Source organism: Cervus canadensis, chromosome 1 (genome assembly GCF_019320065.1).
Source record: "Cervus canadensis isolate Bull #8, Minnesota chromosome 1, ASM1932006v1, whole genome shotgun sequence".
NCBI lineage: Eukaryota > Metazoa > Chordata > Mammalia > Artiodactyla > Cervidae > Cervus > Cervus canadensis.
This window is the reverse complement of record NC_057386.1, coordinates 67,353,926-67,372,061: the sequence shown is the minus strand read 5'-3', so window position 1 is coordinate 67,372,061 and position 18,136 is coordinate 67,353,926. Positions and strand designations below refer to the sequence as shown.

Genomic DNA, 18,136 nt, shown 5'->3' with positions numbered 1-18,136 from the left:
CTTTTAACAAAACATGCATACAAAAATAAGTGTTTCCTTTAAATTTGCCCTCAATGATCAACAAATATTTTGAGAGCAGGGGCATCACAACATCTTGAGAATCAAAACTCTTATTCCCCCGTCAAAACACTTACTCCCCTCCCAGGAAGTAAAAGAGAATCTGCTATGTCCTACAGCTTTGGAAAATGTTGGTCTCAGGCTTAGAACCTAAAGACTCGTGATTAACTGAAGCAGGTGTCAGGGGACCAGGTCTGTCACAAATTCATTCCTGCAAAGCAGGGGCAGCTATCCGAATATGCGATTTGAAAATGCCACTTGTTTTTAAAGGTTTTGTTTTATTTTTTAATTTGGACTGCTCTTAAAGTCTTTATTGAATTTGTTACACTATCGCTTCTGAATTTTTTGTGTTTTTGTTTTTTGGCTATGAGGCATGTGGGATCTTTGCCCCCCAACCAGGGATGGAACTGGCACCCCCTGCATTGGAAGGACAATCCGAACCACTGGCCCCCAGAGAAGTCCCTGAAAATGCCTCTTGATTGCAGTTCACCTGTAATCTTTTCCAAGAAGCAATCTGACAAATGTAAGCTCATGTTGGGAGCAGCCTGCAACAGCAGAAGGGCAGGGACTGTGCCCCGTGGCACTCTTTTATCCCCCACACAACTGAAATGCCTGGTACAGAACATGTGCTAATTGTTTATAACAAATGACTGTTAAAGTTAACTGGATACAGTGTGGTTTGCAGATGACAATGATGTCATAGGTCTTTAGACAAAAAAATGCCAAAGGTCTAGGAGAAAACTGCACATTGGGTGATAATTTAATGGGAGTGCTCTTAGTGTCTGCCTCCTGCAAGCGGAAGCAATGACTAGTCTTCTATTCATCTAGTACAACTCTAACTTTTTTTAAATGAATTCTTCCAAGTTTATTGTGTACTGCTGTTTGGGCCATGTGGATCTTACCTATTTTGGTGTCCACACTCATACCTGTTTGGTGAAAATGAAAATTTGAAGAGACTTCTGGGAAAGTAATTATCAGTAAGAAGAATCTTTTAAAGCTGATATTTTTTACATGATATTAATTTCTAGGAATCTTTCATAGGGAAATAATCTGGAATGTGCCAAAAGATTTATTAACAAAGATGCTTGTTACAGCATTATTTATAACTGTGCAGAAATCAAGTTAGTTTCTGAGTTAGCATAACACTATTATTCTTAGAAAAGGATGCTTGCAAGGTTGAGCCTCAACTGGTATCTAAGTACTCAGAGGGTAAACAGTTCCCTAGCCACTGATGTAAAATTTTCCCTGAAAGATAAGGGCATCTCACTATGCCTACATTGTACAGACAATATGATTTAGGCAGAATATCAGCTTTCCTTCTGAAAGTCTGGAATATTGCTACATGCTAAGCAGACGGTGCCAATGTGAGCATGTCCCAGTAAAAATCTTGGGTGCTGAGTCTGTAATGAGTTTCCCCAATACATAACCCTTCACATGCGTAATGACTCATTTTGGAGGAATCAAGTACCTCCCTGTGACTTCACTGGAAGAGGACTCCTGTGAGCTTGCTCCTGGTTTCCTCTGGACTTCACCCCATGCGCCTTTTCCCTTTGCTGATTCTGCTTTGTATCCTTTCACTACAGTAAACCTGAGCTGTTGATAGGACTATACACTGAGTCCTATGAGTCCTCCTAGCAAATCATTGAGTAGCCCTGGGGTGGTCTCAAGATCCACAACACAATAATCAAATTAGAAATAAGATAAAATTCCAGTAATGGGAGATTGGTCAAGAAAATAATAATATATACATACATTGTATTATGTTTTGATAAAAAATTTGCCTATGAATTTTTTACATTACACAAAAAATTAAAATATCATATACCTTATACCTTTAATTATGAACAAAAAAAAAATCTTGTAAGCCAAAGGACTGGACAGAAATATGCCAAAGTGCTGAAAGTGGTTTGATCATATTTCTGTCTGTATTTTCTTCTTTTCTTTTGTTCTGAATAGGCTGAATGTGAGGTTCATACCTCACTCACCACCTTTTGGGGAAAGTTATCCTAATTGCGTTTTCCTCATACTCACAAGTTATGCATGAATTAGAATTATTGTGCAAATTCTGGAATGAGAATTAAAAATTCTGGAACAGAATTAGGAAATAAAACTAAGAATCAAATCCCCTAGGAAAGACTGTTAATTTTTTTATATTTGCATCTGTGTTTGATGATCAGCTTGTCAGAACATTGAAGTTCATTAATACATCATTATCTTTATTGAAAGCTCATTAAAGCAACACATTCAATGTAAGAAAAAAAGACTCTGGTGACAAAAACAAAAGGATAATCATGGAACAAAATCTTAGCCCTGCTTATGCTTATATCTTTATTCCAAATGTTTCACTCTATTCTTTTATAATCTCCTAATCATAGTTAGTAATGAGTGAGATTGTCACTACAAGGTATAGACTATTTATGATTAGTGAAAATTTAAATCCCAACTGCAGGCAGAGAACTGTAGAAAACTATATTAAAATTTTGTGTAAGTACAAAGTGATTTGCAAAGCCCAAGTCTATAAAGCTACAGTGAATATCATACATAAATATAACAAACAGGATTTTGTGAAACAAGCTAACAATGAGGACCTTCCATTGTTATGATCAACATTTACAATCTAGTTTTAAGGATTAGTCAGTTTCAACCTGTCTTTTTCAGTCCTTTCAACCATCACCAGAAAGCAAGCAAAGATAAAACACAAATCAAGGTTTCTACTTGTTATGACTACTAAAGTTTAAGTTCTGATAAAAATTCTGAATATTAATATATTAAATGTTATCTATGAAGTAATAAATGTTATCTATGAAGTTCAGTAGCCATGTGGACCCTGTTTCCATTATTACTAATAAATTAAAATTGACTGTACTAATAAAATATTTCACAGATGCTCTGTCTTCTTACTCCTACACATCCAAAGATCAAATTCAACAAAATTTGGTTCTTTCGAGAAACATATTATGTATCATTTTAGCAGCAACTTTAAGAATAATTAACAAAATTATGGGCATTTCTTAGTGACTTTACTAACTACTATGCCCATATATGAATTTTTCCTCTAGTTAAAGTGCTCTACTTGCCTTAATCTAATAGAGTATTGAATTTCATCTCCACTCATTTGTTTATGCCACGGTGCCCACTTGTGATGGTTAATTTTAATGTATCAACTTGTCTAGGACACAGTGCCCACATATTTAGTCAAACATATCTAGACGCCTCAGTGAAGATATCTGTAAATTATTGACATTTAAATTTGCTTTGTGTAAAGCACATTGCTTTCCAAAAGGTGGGTGAACGTCATCCAATCACAGTTGAAGGCCTTAAGAAAAAGTTAATCTCCCCTGAGGAAAATTCTGCCAGCAAACTGCCTTCATACCTGAGACACAACATCAAGTCTTCCATGGGTCTCCAGTCTGGAGCCCACACTACAGATTTTAGGCTTGCTAGTCTCTGCAATTGCATGAACTAATTCCTTAAAATAAATCTCACCATATATGAGGTGGAGGAGTGAGAGAAACATTTACTTTTAAAAATCACTTATGGAGAAAGAGAAACCTATCTATCTACCTATCTATCCTCCATTTATCTAGATGTCTATGTAAATATATTGATCAATAGATATCTATATCTGTTTGTATATCTATAGAGAGAGATCCTACTGATTCTGTTTCTCTCAAGAACACTAGCTATGATCCCTGATCAGTTTTGATCTTCCCAAAGCACATCCAGCTTTCCAGGCCAACTTGTAATTCCATCCTTTTTCTCATTACTCACAAGAACATATTGGATTTCAAAGGAATGTAGCTGGCATGATCACAAAAATAACCCTGAATCCATTCTAATTATTAAAAAGTTAATTTTCAAAGTTTAATCTTCTCAGTATTAAGAAAAATATGCCTTGCAATCACCGCACCCATATGATATACCAATGTGAACAGTCATGGAGGCTGAAAACCATCCATCTCCATCACTGAGACAGGACATAACTTGTGTTGTGGGTTACCTTTTATGTTTTAACTCAGCCACAATATTATAAACTTTTTATAAGACATGGCTGATGTATAAAAGCTTTCTGTATTCATTATATACCTAGCACAGTATTGTGTATAGTCAATTTTTAAAAAATTTTAAAAAATTACTCAATTTAATTGCCTTTAAATTCGGATGACATCTTTACTTCTATGATGGATACTTATACCAAATGTCTTTATCCTTATAAAAAAATGGAAGCAAAAGTAATATAATAACTATATCTCTACTTGAATGTAGTTTTACAAAAATGTGGAATTTGAACAACTACTAGTAATAATATAATTTTTAGATGAGACCATGATATTTTGGTATGCTTTAAGAAGACACCTTAGATTTTACAATAAAACTGAAAAATATTTGTGGGTAAATGGCAAGGAATTTGCTTCAAGTAATCCAAGCTGAGAAGGAAATTGAGTTGGTGCATGGATCAGACAGTACTGACCATGAGTTCATAATTACTAAAGCCAGGTGATGAGTACATATGGATCTATTTTCCTACTCTCTTTATTTTTGTATATATGGAGATTTTCCATAATAAAATGGCCTTTCATTTATTTATTCAAAAATATATAAACTTTCTCAATGCCAAGAAAAGTTTTAATTAAATAGCTAATCATCAGAAAAAGAGAGCAGACAATAGAGCAACACATAAAGAATGATACTTTTCTATCTGGCAAAATCTGGCTTAAAAAAGAAGGAATAAAACTGAACAATAGGTATAAGGAACTCGGCTAAGTAACAAAATCCTCAAGTCCTCATATGGTGACTTTCCTAAAAATATTTTAAAATCCTTTGTCAGAAACTCTCTTAGATAGAGAGTTTCTGAGAATCTCTATCTGAATCTCTAAACAGCATCAAAAATTTGTTTATGGTCTATCTTTTCCACCAGAATATAAAGTCAGTAGCTTTTTGTCATGTTCACCAGGGCCTCTCCAGCAATGAGGAGAGCACAAATAGTAGATGCTCAATAAATATTTGTCAATTATTCCTGTATATAAAATATGCTGTCTTCTGATTACCATCATAAGGCCATATAGCATTAACTAAAGGTTTTAAACCATTAGCATAAAAATTCACTTCAAAGATTCAAGCTTTATTTATGTATGATTCTTTCTGAAAATTATATATTAGTAATTCACATCTACTTACTATGTTAAAAATAATTTCTATACATACCATCTCATTTTAGCCTTATATCCAATGAGAGATAGAAGAAACAGGGATAATCATTCCAGTTTAGAAAATAAAAAACTGAAGCTCATAACATTGATCTGCTGAGATTTTAGGTCTGGTTTTTTACTCATGATCATTCTTTCAACTGGAGAACTATCCATATATTTTTTAATTTAAGATATCTCTAATTAATCAAGCATTTTGACACAATACTATTCATTCTAGTAAGGAATGAAACAGTGTCTAAGAAGAAGTTGGGCCCATGGCCAAAGGATGAGACAGAGAAAATTATACCCATTATGTGAGTTTTAGATTCAATATTAAGGAATATCATTTCAAAATCTTAAAAGATATGCAGAGTTCATCTTTTACTTTACATATAGAAAGTCAGACAAAGTCTTTCCAACTCTAACAATGAGAACAACTGAGACAGTTGATAAAACAATAATTTTTTGAGCTGATCTGAGAGCTGAGGTCACAAGGCAACCTGATGAACTGCAATATGAGGTTGCCAAACTCTAGCAGTGAGAGTCAATACAAATCACCTTGGGCAGAACATGAAGAGATGACAAGCATAGAAGCAGGCAAGATGAAAACAAATAGAATTTTAATGAATCTTTTAAAGGCCAAATGTGGACTCACTTGACAGTATAGTTATCTCGGAAGCCCAGACACCTGGGGCATCTGCATCCACTCCCCTAGCCTTTTCTAAAGGCTTCCACTGACTACTGCTGAGATAGATTGGAATAGGGCAGGGGATCTGAGTGAGAGAGCTCTTCTGTGATACAGGCATGTAGGACCAGAAGAACCCAAAGAAGCCTGTTTCTAAACCAGACACTGCATGAGTACAAGGTGGTGCCTGGCTGCTGCTGGGGAAGGAGCAGGAAACTTATGAAGTCATTGTAACACTGATAGCAAAGTCAGACAAAGGTATTAGAAGAAAGAAGAATTATAGCCCAGCATCATTAAACATAGATGTAAAAATTTTAATAAAATATTAGCAAATCAAATTCATCAATATATGAAAAGCATATGTCATGGTGAATTAGGAGTTGCTCAAGAATATAAAGTTGGTTTTATATGTGAAAATTAATCAGTGAAATTTGTTATAGTAATACACTAAGAGAAATCAAATAATATTTAAGGACATGCATAAGAAACATTTTACAAAATTCAACAATTAGGAATAAAAAATTGTTCTACAGCCAACTACCAAAAAGGAAACTTCCAAATCCAGACAATAATAACCTACAAAAACTGTAGCTAATATTATACATGATGGTGAGATAGAGTGCCTTCTGCTTAAGATTTGAAATAAGACACGATATCTATAATCAGCATCATGCTAGGATTCCTAACCAGTGCAATAAAACATAAGACAGAGATTTTAAAAAAGGCAATTAAACAAAAAAAGTAAAAATACCTTTATTCAGAATGCCATGACTGCATATGTAGTAAATTCTAAGGAACTAGAAATAAAACTAGTAGAACTAGTAATGAATTTTAGTACTCTCACAAAGTACAAAGTCAATCAAAATATCAACTGTATTCTATAGAGTATCATAAACAACTAGGAAAAGCAGTTAAAAATCAGTATCATTTGCAAGAGCTTCAAAAATCAAAGTGATAAGGATAAATTTAACAAATAGCAGGTAAATATAAAATGTATATTTTATAAAAAGAAAATCCTGATGAGATATGAAAGAAGATTTAAATAAATGAAGTAATACACTGTTTTCAGGGATTCAAGACATAATGTTAAGATTGTTGTTCTAAATCCCACAATTGATTTCTAGATTGAAAGCAATGTCAATTATAGTCACAGCCATCTTTTCTTCTGTAAATTGAAAATATAACTTAAAATTTACTTTGGAAAAGAAAAGTAATAAGAATAGTAGAAACAATCTTGAAGAGAAAAAATGGGAGGGTATACACCACTTAAGATTTACAATAAAGCTATGACTAAGGTAATGAGGGAATGAAAGAGAACAGAGTCCCAAAATAGATGTACACAAATAAAATCAGCTTTTGACAAAAGTACCAAAGCAATTCAATGGAGAAAGAAATCTCTTCAATAAATTATACTACCGTAAACTACACACAAAATTTAATTTGAAATGGATCATAGGGTAAAACATAAAATCTAAAACAACAAAGCTGCTAGAAAAAAATATATAGATCTTCACAATCTTGAAATCAACAAAGATTTCTAAAGAGACAAAGCACAAGTCACAAAGGGAAAAAAAAAAAACAATGAAAAAAACTGGACTTCATCAAAAATAAAATCTTCTGCTCATAAGAAAATGAAGGGAAAAAAAGGAAAACTATATACTGTGAGTAAATATTCATAACTCATGACAAAGGACATAAATCCCAGAATATATACAGATTCTTGCAGTTCAACCATAAAAAGACAAATCACTCTATATTTAAAAGACAAGCTGCTTCACAAAAGGAGATCTACACATGTAAAACATGCATATGACAAAGTGCTCAGCATCATTAGTCATCAGGCAGAGGAATGCAAATTGAAGCCCCAATGAGCTATTCCTACTGAAATGACTAAAATGAAAGAGACGGACAAAAACAAATGTTGGAGAAAGTAGAGCAACTGGAAGGCCAATGGAAACACAAAATGGTACCATGACTTTAGAAAATTATCTTGTTTCTTAGCTAAACATACAGCTACTTTGTGATCCATCAATTCTGCATCGAGATATCAATGCAACTAGCCCACAGGTTCCTCTGTCCATGGAATTCTTCTCCTGGCAAGCATACTGGAGTGGGTTGCCATTCCCTTCTCTTCAGGGGAATCTTCCTAACCCAGGGATGGAACCCAGGTGGCCTGCATTGCAGGCAGATTCTTTACCATTTGAGCCACCAAGTCCCCATGTATCTTAAAGATATTTTCTAATTTTAAGTTCATCTTGAGAATAAATAATTCACAAAACAAATTAAGAGCATTCCAAATCTAAACAGCCAAGTAGTTTTCCTTGGACTAAGCTGTTTTTCTCACTGACAAATGAATTAAATTTAAAAACAATTTTCTAAATGTTGCACTGAGGTGGTTTTCTGTTGAGGAGAATCAGAATTCCTGGGGACATTTTAAACTTATTAGTATAAGACTTTTTTAACTTTAGATATTTTATAATATTATTTATTGATTCAAGTATTAATATTCCATTCTAAAACTAGTAATCAAAGTACAGTACTTCATAATTTATAGCTAACTTCTACATAAACAATCTCATCTGATTTTTATATCCACCAAGAGAAATAGATAAGCAGGGATTTCCCTTGCTCAATATAAGTAAGACAAAACTACATTTTTTTCTTCTTTTACTCTTCTTCTTTATCATACTTGAAAGGCCTATTTAACTATTTTCCTCTTTGATTTCTTAAATTCTAACCACATTTTCCAACTCCATACATCTCCATTTAAAGCTTTTCTCCTAGTTAAGATCCTCATGTTTCCTAAATAAATTATCCTTTCTATCCAACTTTTTTTTTTAAATTTTAAGGCCAATCTTGGAATACAAAAGCAGTTTTTAATAGAGCTAAGAATATAGGAAAAGTTTTTTTAACAGATCGATATCATCTTTCATGTCTCCTTCAGAAAATATTTGCTCTCATTTTCATTGATTATTAAGAACCTAACCGGCAAAACAATACAAAAAGAAAAAAGAATTACAACTATAAAGAATAATATAAAACAACTATGATTTTACTTAGCCATTTTGCTTATTATTTTCCTCTACAATAATTTACTAATTCTAGTAAAAATTATTTTTAAAAGACCCATGATATTAGAAGCACACAAAATATCTATTCTTAATAATGTATTATTTCAGAAACACTAAAAAATGAAAAAAAAAATTGCCAATACTATTTCAAAAATTCATGTTCTACAGATTAATTGCAGAAAAACATTTTTATTCACATACAATTAGATGAAATTGTGGCAATTAAGATCATGAAAAACAAGACTTCTAAAAGTGTGTTTTTCTTTCTTGTAAAGTAATGAATTAAATCCTTTTTTAAATACAATAAGAGAGAATGCATCAGTCATTTAAATATTTTTTCAATACATTTCCAAACCAAATTTTGCCCCAGAGAAATTTAAGCCAAAAATTAGAAACCCAGAAAAAAACGTTTCTAACATTCAGTTTTCTTTATTCCCATGTTTTCCTTATTCCCTGCATTAGTATTCCTTAAGTCAGATAAGCTTGCAAAATACACAATGACAAACATGTAATTTATTTTGGTCATAAATTATTAATTCCAATTTTTAAAGCTTATGCCAGAGAAGACTATTTTAGATATAAAAAAGATATTATAAATCTAGTTGGAAAATTGCCTTTAAAAGCAGGGGGAGGGGAAACTTTTAAAGAATAAGATCTTGCTTTTTGTGTTCTGAAAATTCACAGTTACTGTAAGGAAATGCACCAACCGTAAGACTCGGTTGTTTATGGACAAAGTTTAGCTTACAGTGTATATACAAGAAGAAGTACCCCAAACAGAAAGGAAGAGGGAAAAAATACTTTCAGAAAACACTCTCACAAATCGTTATTTTATGGGACTAATGGTACAAGTAATTACTCTGACATTTAATAAACGGCACTTTGAAGAACTGCTAGGCCTCAGTAAACCTTCAAGTCCAACCACCTTGGCTTTTATTTGTTTTTAAGCAATAGAATTATAGCGTATTTTGCAAGCATAGTTTCAATACCTCATGTTTAAAAGATACATCTGCATGAAATGCTTCAAAGACACATCCTTTATATACACTATATTTCCCAGTGGACACAGCTTAGCATAAACTGATAAAAATGAAGGGCCATAAAATAGGAAATCCATTTTCATACCCATAGGTGTGTAATTGAAAGGAATCTTTGAATATTTGCTATAAATTAGTTCCAACTTAAAAGCAATGAAACATTTTACCTTTTGCAAAGCAGTCAGGAATGACAAAAAGTATCCTTTTCTCCCTTTAGCAAAGAAGGGATGTTCTGTGATCTCAACAGTTATTGCCTTCATCTATCTCAACTATAAAACCCATCTCATGGACTGTACAGGAAAATTTGGAACTCCTTCAAAATTCAGTCATCCAAATATTAATACAACAGAGATTCTCATTGGTTTAAAGTACATTTTAGAACACTAGAATATTGTTCCAGGATATTAAATTTGAAGAATGACTGACTTTGGTTTCCCTGTGAGTTAGGACACAGTAATAAATAGTATTCCTCAGACTTAGGATAGATTAAAAAAAAATGTATTAAAGGATACAAACATGTTTTCTGGTCCATAAAATCTGTGTCATCCTTTGCCATATATATTAGATAAAACATATCAAGTATTTTTCTTAATTAGGAATAATAAATGTGTCAGTTATCTAGCAGAACTCACACATAACATAGTACCTGCTCTAGAGGGGTATATGTTCAAAGATATTACTCAATAGGAATTAGTAGCCTATGGATAAGTGCTTGCCTTTTCTTTTTACTTTCTTTTATAATTACAAGGGCTTTCCAGGTGGCACTAGTGGTAAAGAACCAGGCTGCCAATGCAAGTAGACATTAAAGACATTAGATATTCAATTCCTGCACAAGGAGCATTCTTGTCTGGCGAAGAGACTTGTAGAACTCAGGGAAACTATGAGCCATGTCATGTAGGGCCACTCAAGTCGAACAGGTCATAGTGAAGAGTTCTGACAAACTGTGGTCCACTGGAAGAGGAAATGTCAACCTGCTTCAGTATTCTTGCCATGAGAACCCAGTGAACAGTATGAAAAGGCAAAGAGATATGACACCAGGAGATGAGCTCCCCAGGTCAGAAGGTTTCCCATATGGTACTGGGGAAGAGTGGAGGGCAATCACTTACAGTTCCAGAAAGAATGAAATGGCTGGGCCAAAGCAGAAGTGATGCTCATTTGCAGATGTGTCTGGTGGTAAAAGTAAAGTCTAAAGAACGATATTGCATAGGAACCTGAAATGTTAGGTCCATGAATCAAGGTAAATTGGACAAAGTCAAGCAGGATATGGCAAGATTGAACATCAACACCTTACAAATCAATAAACTAAAATGGATAGGAATGGGCCATTTTAATTCAGATGACCATTATGTCTGCTACTGTGGGCAAGAATCCATTAGAATAATGGAGTAGCCCTCATAATCTACAAGAGCCAGGTACAACCTTATAAATGTCAGAATAACCATTTCCAAGGCAAATCATTCAACCAAACAGTAATTCAAGTCTATGCCCCAACCACTAATGCTGAGCAAGCTAAAGTTGACCAGTTCTATTAAGACCTACATACCTTTTAGAAGGAACATCAAAATAAGATGTCCTTTTCATCATAGAGGATTAGAATATAAAAGTAGGAAGTCAAGAGATACCTGCAATAATAGGCAAATTTGACCTTGGAATACAAAATGAAGTATGGCAAAGACTAAGAGAATTGTGTCAACAGAACATGCAGGTAAAAGCAAACACCCTTTTCTAACAACCCAAGATATGACTGTCTACGTGGACATAACCAGATAGTCAATACCAAAATCAGATAATGTTCTTTGCATTCAAAGATGGAAAAGCTCTATACAGTCAGAAAACACAGGACCTGGAGCTGACTGTGGCTCAGATCATGAACTCCTTATTACAAAATTCAGGCTTAACTTGAGGAAAGTAGGGAAAATCACTAGGCCATTCAGGTATGACCTAAATCAAATCACTTGTGACTATACAGCAGAGGTGACAAATAGATTCAAGAGATTAGATCTGGTAGACAGAGTGCTTGAAAAACTATAGATGAAAGTTCATAACATTCTACAGGAGGCAGTGACAAAAACCATTCCAAAGGAAGAGAAATGCAAAAAGGCAAAGTGGTTGTCTGAGGAGGCTTTACAAATTGCTGAGGAAAGAAGAGAAGTGACAGGTAAGGGAAAAAAGGGAAAGATATACCCAATTGAATGCAAAGTTCCAGAGAATAGCTAGGAGAGATAAGATCTTCTTAAATGAACAATGCAATGAAATAAAGGAAAATAATACAATGGGAAAGACTAGAGATCTCTTCAAAAAACGTGAGGATATCAGGGGGATATTTTATGCAAGGATGGGCATGACAAGGATAGAAAAGGTAAGGACCTAACAGAAGAGATTAAGAAGAGGTGGCAAGAATATACAGAAGAACTATATTTAAAAAAAGATCTTAGTGACATGGATAACCACAATGGTGTATCTCACATAGAGCCAAACATCCTGGCGTGTTCTGAAGCATCGCTATGAACAAAGGTAATGGAAGTGATGGAATTCCAGCTGAGCTATTTCAAATCCTAAAACACAATGTTCTTAAAGTGCTCCCTCAATATGTCAGCAAATTTGGAAAACTCAGCAGTGGCCACAGGACTAGAAAATGTCAGTTTTCATTCCAATCCCAAAGAAAGGCAATGCCAAAGAATGTCCAGACTTCATACAATTTTGCTCATTTCACATGCTAGCAAGATTATGTTCTAAATCCTTCGAGCTAGGCTTTAGCAGTCTGTGAACTGAGAACTTTCAGATGTACAAGCTGGATTTAGAAAAGGCAGAGGAACCAGAGATCAAATTGTCAACATGTGTTGGATCACGGACAAAGAAAAGAAACTCCATAAAAACATCTACTTCTGCTTCATTGACTATGCTAAAGCCTTTGACTGTGTGGATCACAACAAACCATGGAAAATTCTTTAGAAGATGAGAGTACCAGACTACCTTACTTGTCTCCTAAGAAACCCATATGTGGTTTAAGAGGCAACAGTTATAACTGGACATGGAACAACTGACTGGTTTAAAACTAGGAAAGGAATATGACTAGGCTGCATTTTATCACCCTGCTTATTTAACTTATATGCAGACTACATTATGGGAAATGCTTGGCTGGATGAATTACAAACTGGAATCAAGACTACTAGGAGAAATAGCAAGGACCTCAGATATGCAGATGATACCACTCTAATGGCAGAAAGTGAAGATGAACTAAACAGCCTCTTGATGAGGGTGAAAGAGGAGAATGAAACACCTGGCTTGAAACTCAACATTCAAAAGACTAAGATCATGGCATATGGTACTATCACTTCATGGCAAAGAGAAGGGGAAAAGTGGAAACAGTGACAGAATTTATTTTCTTGGGCTCCAAAATCACTGCAGATAATGACTGCAGCCATGAAATTAAAAGACCCTTGCTCCTTGGAAGGAAAGCCATGACTAAACTAGACAGCAAATTAAAAAGCAGAGACATGACTTGGCTGACAAAATCTGTGTAGTAAAAGCCATGATTTTTCCAGTAGTCATGTACAGATGTGAGAGTTGGACCATAAAGAAAGCTGAGCACTGAAGAACTGATGTTTTTGAATTGTGGTGCTGAGAGACTGTGTTTCTGAATTGTGGTGCTGAGAGTCCCATTGATGTCAAAGAGATCAAACGAGTCAATCTTAAAAGAAATCAACCCTGAATATTCTTGGAAGGACTGATGCTAAAGCTCCAATACTTTTTCCACTTGATACAAACAGCACTCATTGGAAAAGACCTTGATGTTGGGAAAGACTGAAAAGCAAAATGAAAATGGGGAGGCAGAGAACAGTTACATACCATCACCAACTCAATGAACATGAATTGGAGCAAACTCTGAGAGACAGTGGAGGACAGAGAAGTCTAGTGTGCTACAGTCCATGGGGTCACAAAGAGTCGGACATGACTTAACAACTGAAAAACAACAAAATACATTTTATAGTCTTAGTATTGATAAAATAGGGCTTCCCAGGTGGTGCTAATGGTAAAGAACCCACCTGCCAATGCAGGAGACAGAAGAGACATGGGTTCGATCTTTGGGTCAGGAAGATTCCCTAGAGGAAGGCATGGCAACCCACTCCAGTATTCTTGCCTGAAGAATCCCATAGATAGAGGAGCCTGGAGGGCTTACAGTCCATAGGGTCACAAAGAGTCAGACACAACTGAAGTGACTTAGCACGCACACATTGATAAAGGGTAGACATATATATACATACTATGTAAACACAAGTCAAAAGAGAGCTGAAAAACCTTTAACTTTTTATATTCTATATTTTAAATGTGTCTCAAATACATTACCTAGTTAATATTTTCCCCTTATACCCTAAAATTCTTTGACTTTTACCTGGAGGATTTTGTTCATTTTTGCTCAATGTATATGATAGCAATTATAAGTGAATATAAGTAATAGTAAGTTTTTACTTGTATTTACCTTCTCATTGTCATTTTCTATTTTACCACATGTTCCTTTCCTTGCTCCTCTTGCCCTCATTTGTGTTACATACTATATTTAATGCTATTTTTAACCATCTGCCAGTTTGAAAGTCACATAATTATGTCAGTGATTCTAGATAAGAAAAAGTACATATTAACAAAAACTCTTTAGGACTTCTCTGGTGGTACAGTGTTTGGGACTCTGCTTCCATGACAAGGGCACAGGTCCAATCCCTGGTCAGGGAACTAGGAGCCTGGGTGCTGCAAGCTTTGCAGCCCAGCCAAACAAACAAAAACTCTTTAGGTTTTTCCCCTGCCATTTACCTTAGATGGGGCATTCTCCCTCTGGACGGAGCATATGGCTGTTAGATGTCTCCACAGTATTTCCCTAGTATCATTCTTGCCTTCGCTTCAAGTATTTGCTACTTGTCTTTCTGTGCTGAATATTAGATAATTTCTTTTAACCTTACCTGTCACTTCACTGGTTATCTCTTCTGCTATATCCAATATGTTACCAAGCATGCCGATATAGTCAATATGCCTTTATTTTCTAGAAGTTCTGTTGTCTTAATTTCAAATTTATGCCACTTTTTATAATTCCCTATTCTTTAAAATTATTTTCCTCTTATTTCTTTAAACACAGTTAAGAATAATGGTTCTAACATTTGAATCTGATCATTCCAACACATGTATCTGAATGAGCCTGTTACTACTGTCTGTCTTCTCAGCTGGTTTTGCACCTTCCGTACTGTTTCCTTATATGCTTAGATAACATGAACCTCTTGACTCTCAATGCCCCTAAAAATTAATTTAATCTCCTTTCATTCAAGAGGATGTATACACCTCCTTCTGCCTGCAGCCTGGGAGCATTTACCAGTTGGAAGTCATCCTAAACTAAGTTCTACTTCTCTGTCTGTAAGTACAGAACTAAGTAGCACTGGCCTATATTTCTATTTCCTGATATAATAATCATTGGCAGGTCTCCAAACATCTTTTTCCCAGTTTAACAAAGATACAAGACTAAACATAACACTAAAACAAGGAAATCAGTATGTCTCAATGGTTCAATATAGCTGCTATAAAAATCACAATGTGTATTTTAGGAATACTTTAGAGGTGCTTCACAAAAATATTATTTATCTATTAAAAAAAATTGTGAGTTAGGATAATCAGCTAATCCATTCTCTACCAAAAGATACTACAGCACATGTTATGAGTTAAATTGTGTCTGCCAAAAATATGTTGAAGTCCTAAACTCCAACACCTCAAAATGTCATCTTTTTGGAAACAGGGTCATTGCAGATATAATTAGTTAAATTAAGATGATGGCATACTGGACTAGGAAAAAAACACCATCACTCAGTCATGTCTGCCTCTTTACAACCCCACTGACTATAGCATGCCAGGCTCCTCTGTCCATGGGATTCTCCAAGGCAGAATACTGAAGTGAGTTGCCATTGCCTACTCCAGGGTATCTTCCTGACCCAGGGATCAAACTTGGGTCTCCTGCACTGCAGGTGTATTCTTTACTGTCTAAGCCACTATGGAAGCCCAGAGTGGGCCCTTAAATCCAGTGTGACTCATGTCCTTATAAGAAAAGGACAGACACACAGACACAGAAGAAGAGAGCTATGTGAAGTCAGAAGCAGCGACTGGATCATGCTACCACAAGCCAAAGAATGCCTGGAGTATAACAAGCTGGAACAGAAAGAAAGAAAATGTTGCCCCACCCCAGTGGCTTCAGAAGGAGCATGGCCCTGCCTACACTTTAGGTTTGAATTTCTAGGGTCCAGAACTGAGAGAGACTAAATGCCTGTTGTTTTCAACCACTCACTTTGTGGAGATTTGTTATGGCAGCCATAACAAACTAATACACCTTATTAAAATGCTATTTTTAATTTTATGTCTTATCAGTAACTTTTGAAGAAATTATGACTATCATTTAACATAAAAATTAGGCAATGATAAGAGATTTGTGTTAGACATTAATGTATGAACTATGAATTCTTCAGAGGCTTGCTTCTTGGCATTTGCTTTAGTTACTCAAAATATTATGTGCCTTCTCATTTGTAAATTTTGGGGTGAAAATACAGACTTTTCCCCTTCTTATCTTAGAACTAGTCCAAAAATAAGAATAAAAAAGAAAAAATCAGAAAAGCAAACTCCTTAGGTGAAATGAGACATCATCCACAATTTAGACGCACAATATACAAGAAAGAGCTTCCAAATATAAGTTGAAGTTAAATGAGAGTGGAGGAAGGGAAAGTTAGAGATGCCCATGCTTGCAGATGTCAGACAATGCAGGGAAGAACTCCCTAAAATAGCTCCTCTGCCTGAGGAACAAACCCCTTTGGAAAAACAGTACTGAGACTCTGTAACAGCAAAAGCACTATACTTTTACAAGGTCTCAAGAAGTCGAGAAATGAGGCTGACTGAGGAATCACACAAATCAGTGTGATTTGTTATTGTTAAGGGGCTTGTTGTTGTTAGGCCCCTTGTTGTTAAGGGGCTAAGGAGAGAGAGTCAGCAATATGAGCGGTCCTTCAGAGCGGAGATAAAATGACTGGGGGGATGTAAAAACTAAAGGAAGTGTTAGTCACTCAGTCATGTCCGACTCTTGGCAACTCCACGGACTGTATCCCGCCAGGCTCCTCTGTCCGTGGATTCTCCAGGCAAGAATACTGGAGCGGGTAGCCATTTCTTTCTCCAGGGGATCTTCCTGACCCAGGGATTGAATCTGGGTCTCCTGCATTGGAAGCAGATTCCTTACCATCTGAGCCAGTAGGGAAGCTCTTGTGTACAAACAGGGACCTGTGTCATTAAAGGTGATTCCCATTAACGTGGAACTCTGCTCTGACCACTAAGATATATAAAGCTCCAAGCCACCTACAAGTGGCTGGTCTAGGAACAACTCACCACAAAGTGAGTAATGAAAAACAGGAGGGACTAGTATAAAAAGTATACAGAAAACACTGTAGAAACAAATAAAATGGAAAACGTGCTAAAAAAATTATGATGGATGACTACCACAAGAAAAATGCTTGCAGGTGGAAAAAAAGGATGGAAACTAGTGCCACAAACAGTGTACGCATTCTGACCTACACATTCTGACAATTCGCCTATGGCCTCTGGAGGGCAAAAAAGGGTAATTGTTTCTATTAAAATAACGCCCTGAAGGAACACTAAAGCTGAACAAAGATATGGTCAGACAACAGAAATAACCACTTGAGCTGAAGAAAAAAATAAAATCATTTGCATAAATAAAGACATATATCCTCAATGGCATTATGTTAAGTGAAATTAGTCAGACAGAGAAAGATAAATAATGTATGATCTCCCTTATATGTGGAATATATGTGTACATATATATATATATATCATTTATACACACAAATACTAAGCTTATACATACAAAGAACAGATTGATGGTGGCCACAGGCAGGGGATAGAGGGTGGAAGAAATGGGTGAATGCTTTTGTTTTATGTTTGTTCAACTGAATTTTTTAGAAGAAAGAAATGAAGACTGACTATTGGACAATAAAAACAGGACTGACAGAAGTGCACGACATGAAAATCAACAGGGTAAAGAAAGATTTTTAATGAAATAAAAGAAAATGA

The 18,136-nt window shown here is 35.2% G+C and overlaps 1 protein-coding gene across 1 annotated transcript in view; it reads right to left on the bottom strand.

Annotated features, from left to right (window-relative positions):
* The window catches only part of IQCM (IQ motif containing M), a 308,548-nt gene that overhangs the window by 207,528 nt on the left and 82,884 nt on the right, over positions 1-18,136 (bottom strand). The window contains exons 6-7 of the mRNA XM_043463691.1: positions 10,989-11,007; positions 4,525-4,573 (exon numbers count right to left, since the gene is read on the bottom strand). Of these exons, the coding sequence (XP_043319626.1) occupies positions 4,525-4,573; positions 10,989-11,007 (68 nt within the window). The remainder of the gene's footprint in view (positions 1-4,524; positions 4,574-10,988; positions 11,008-18,136) is intronic.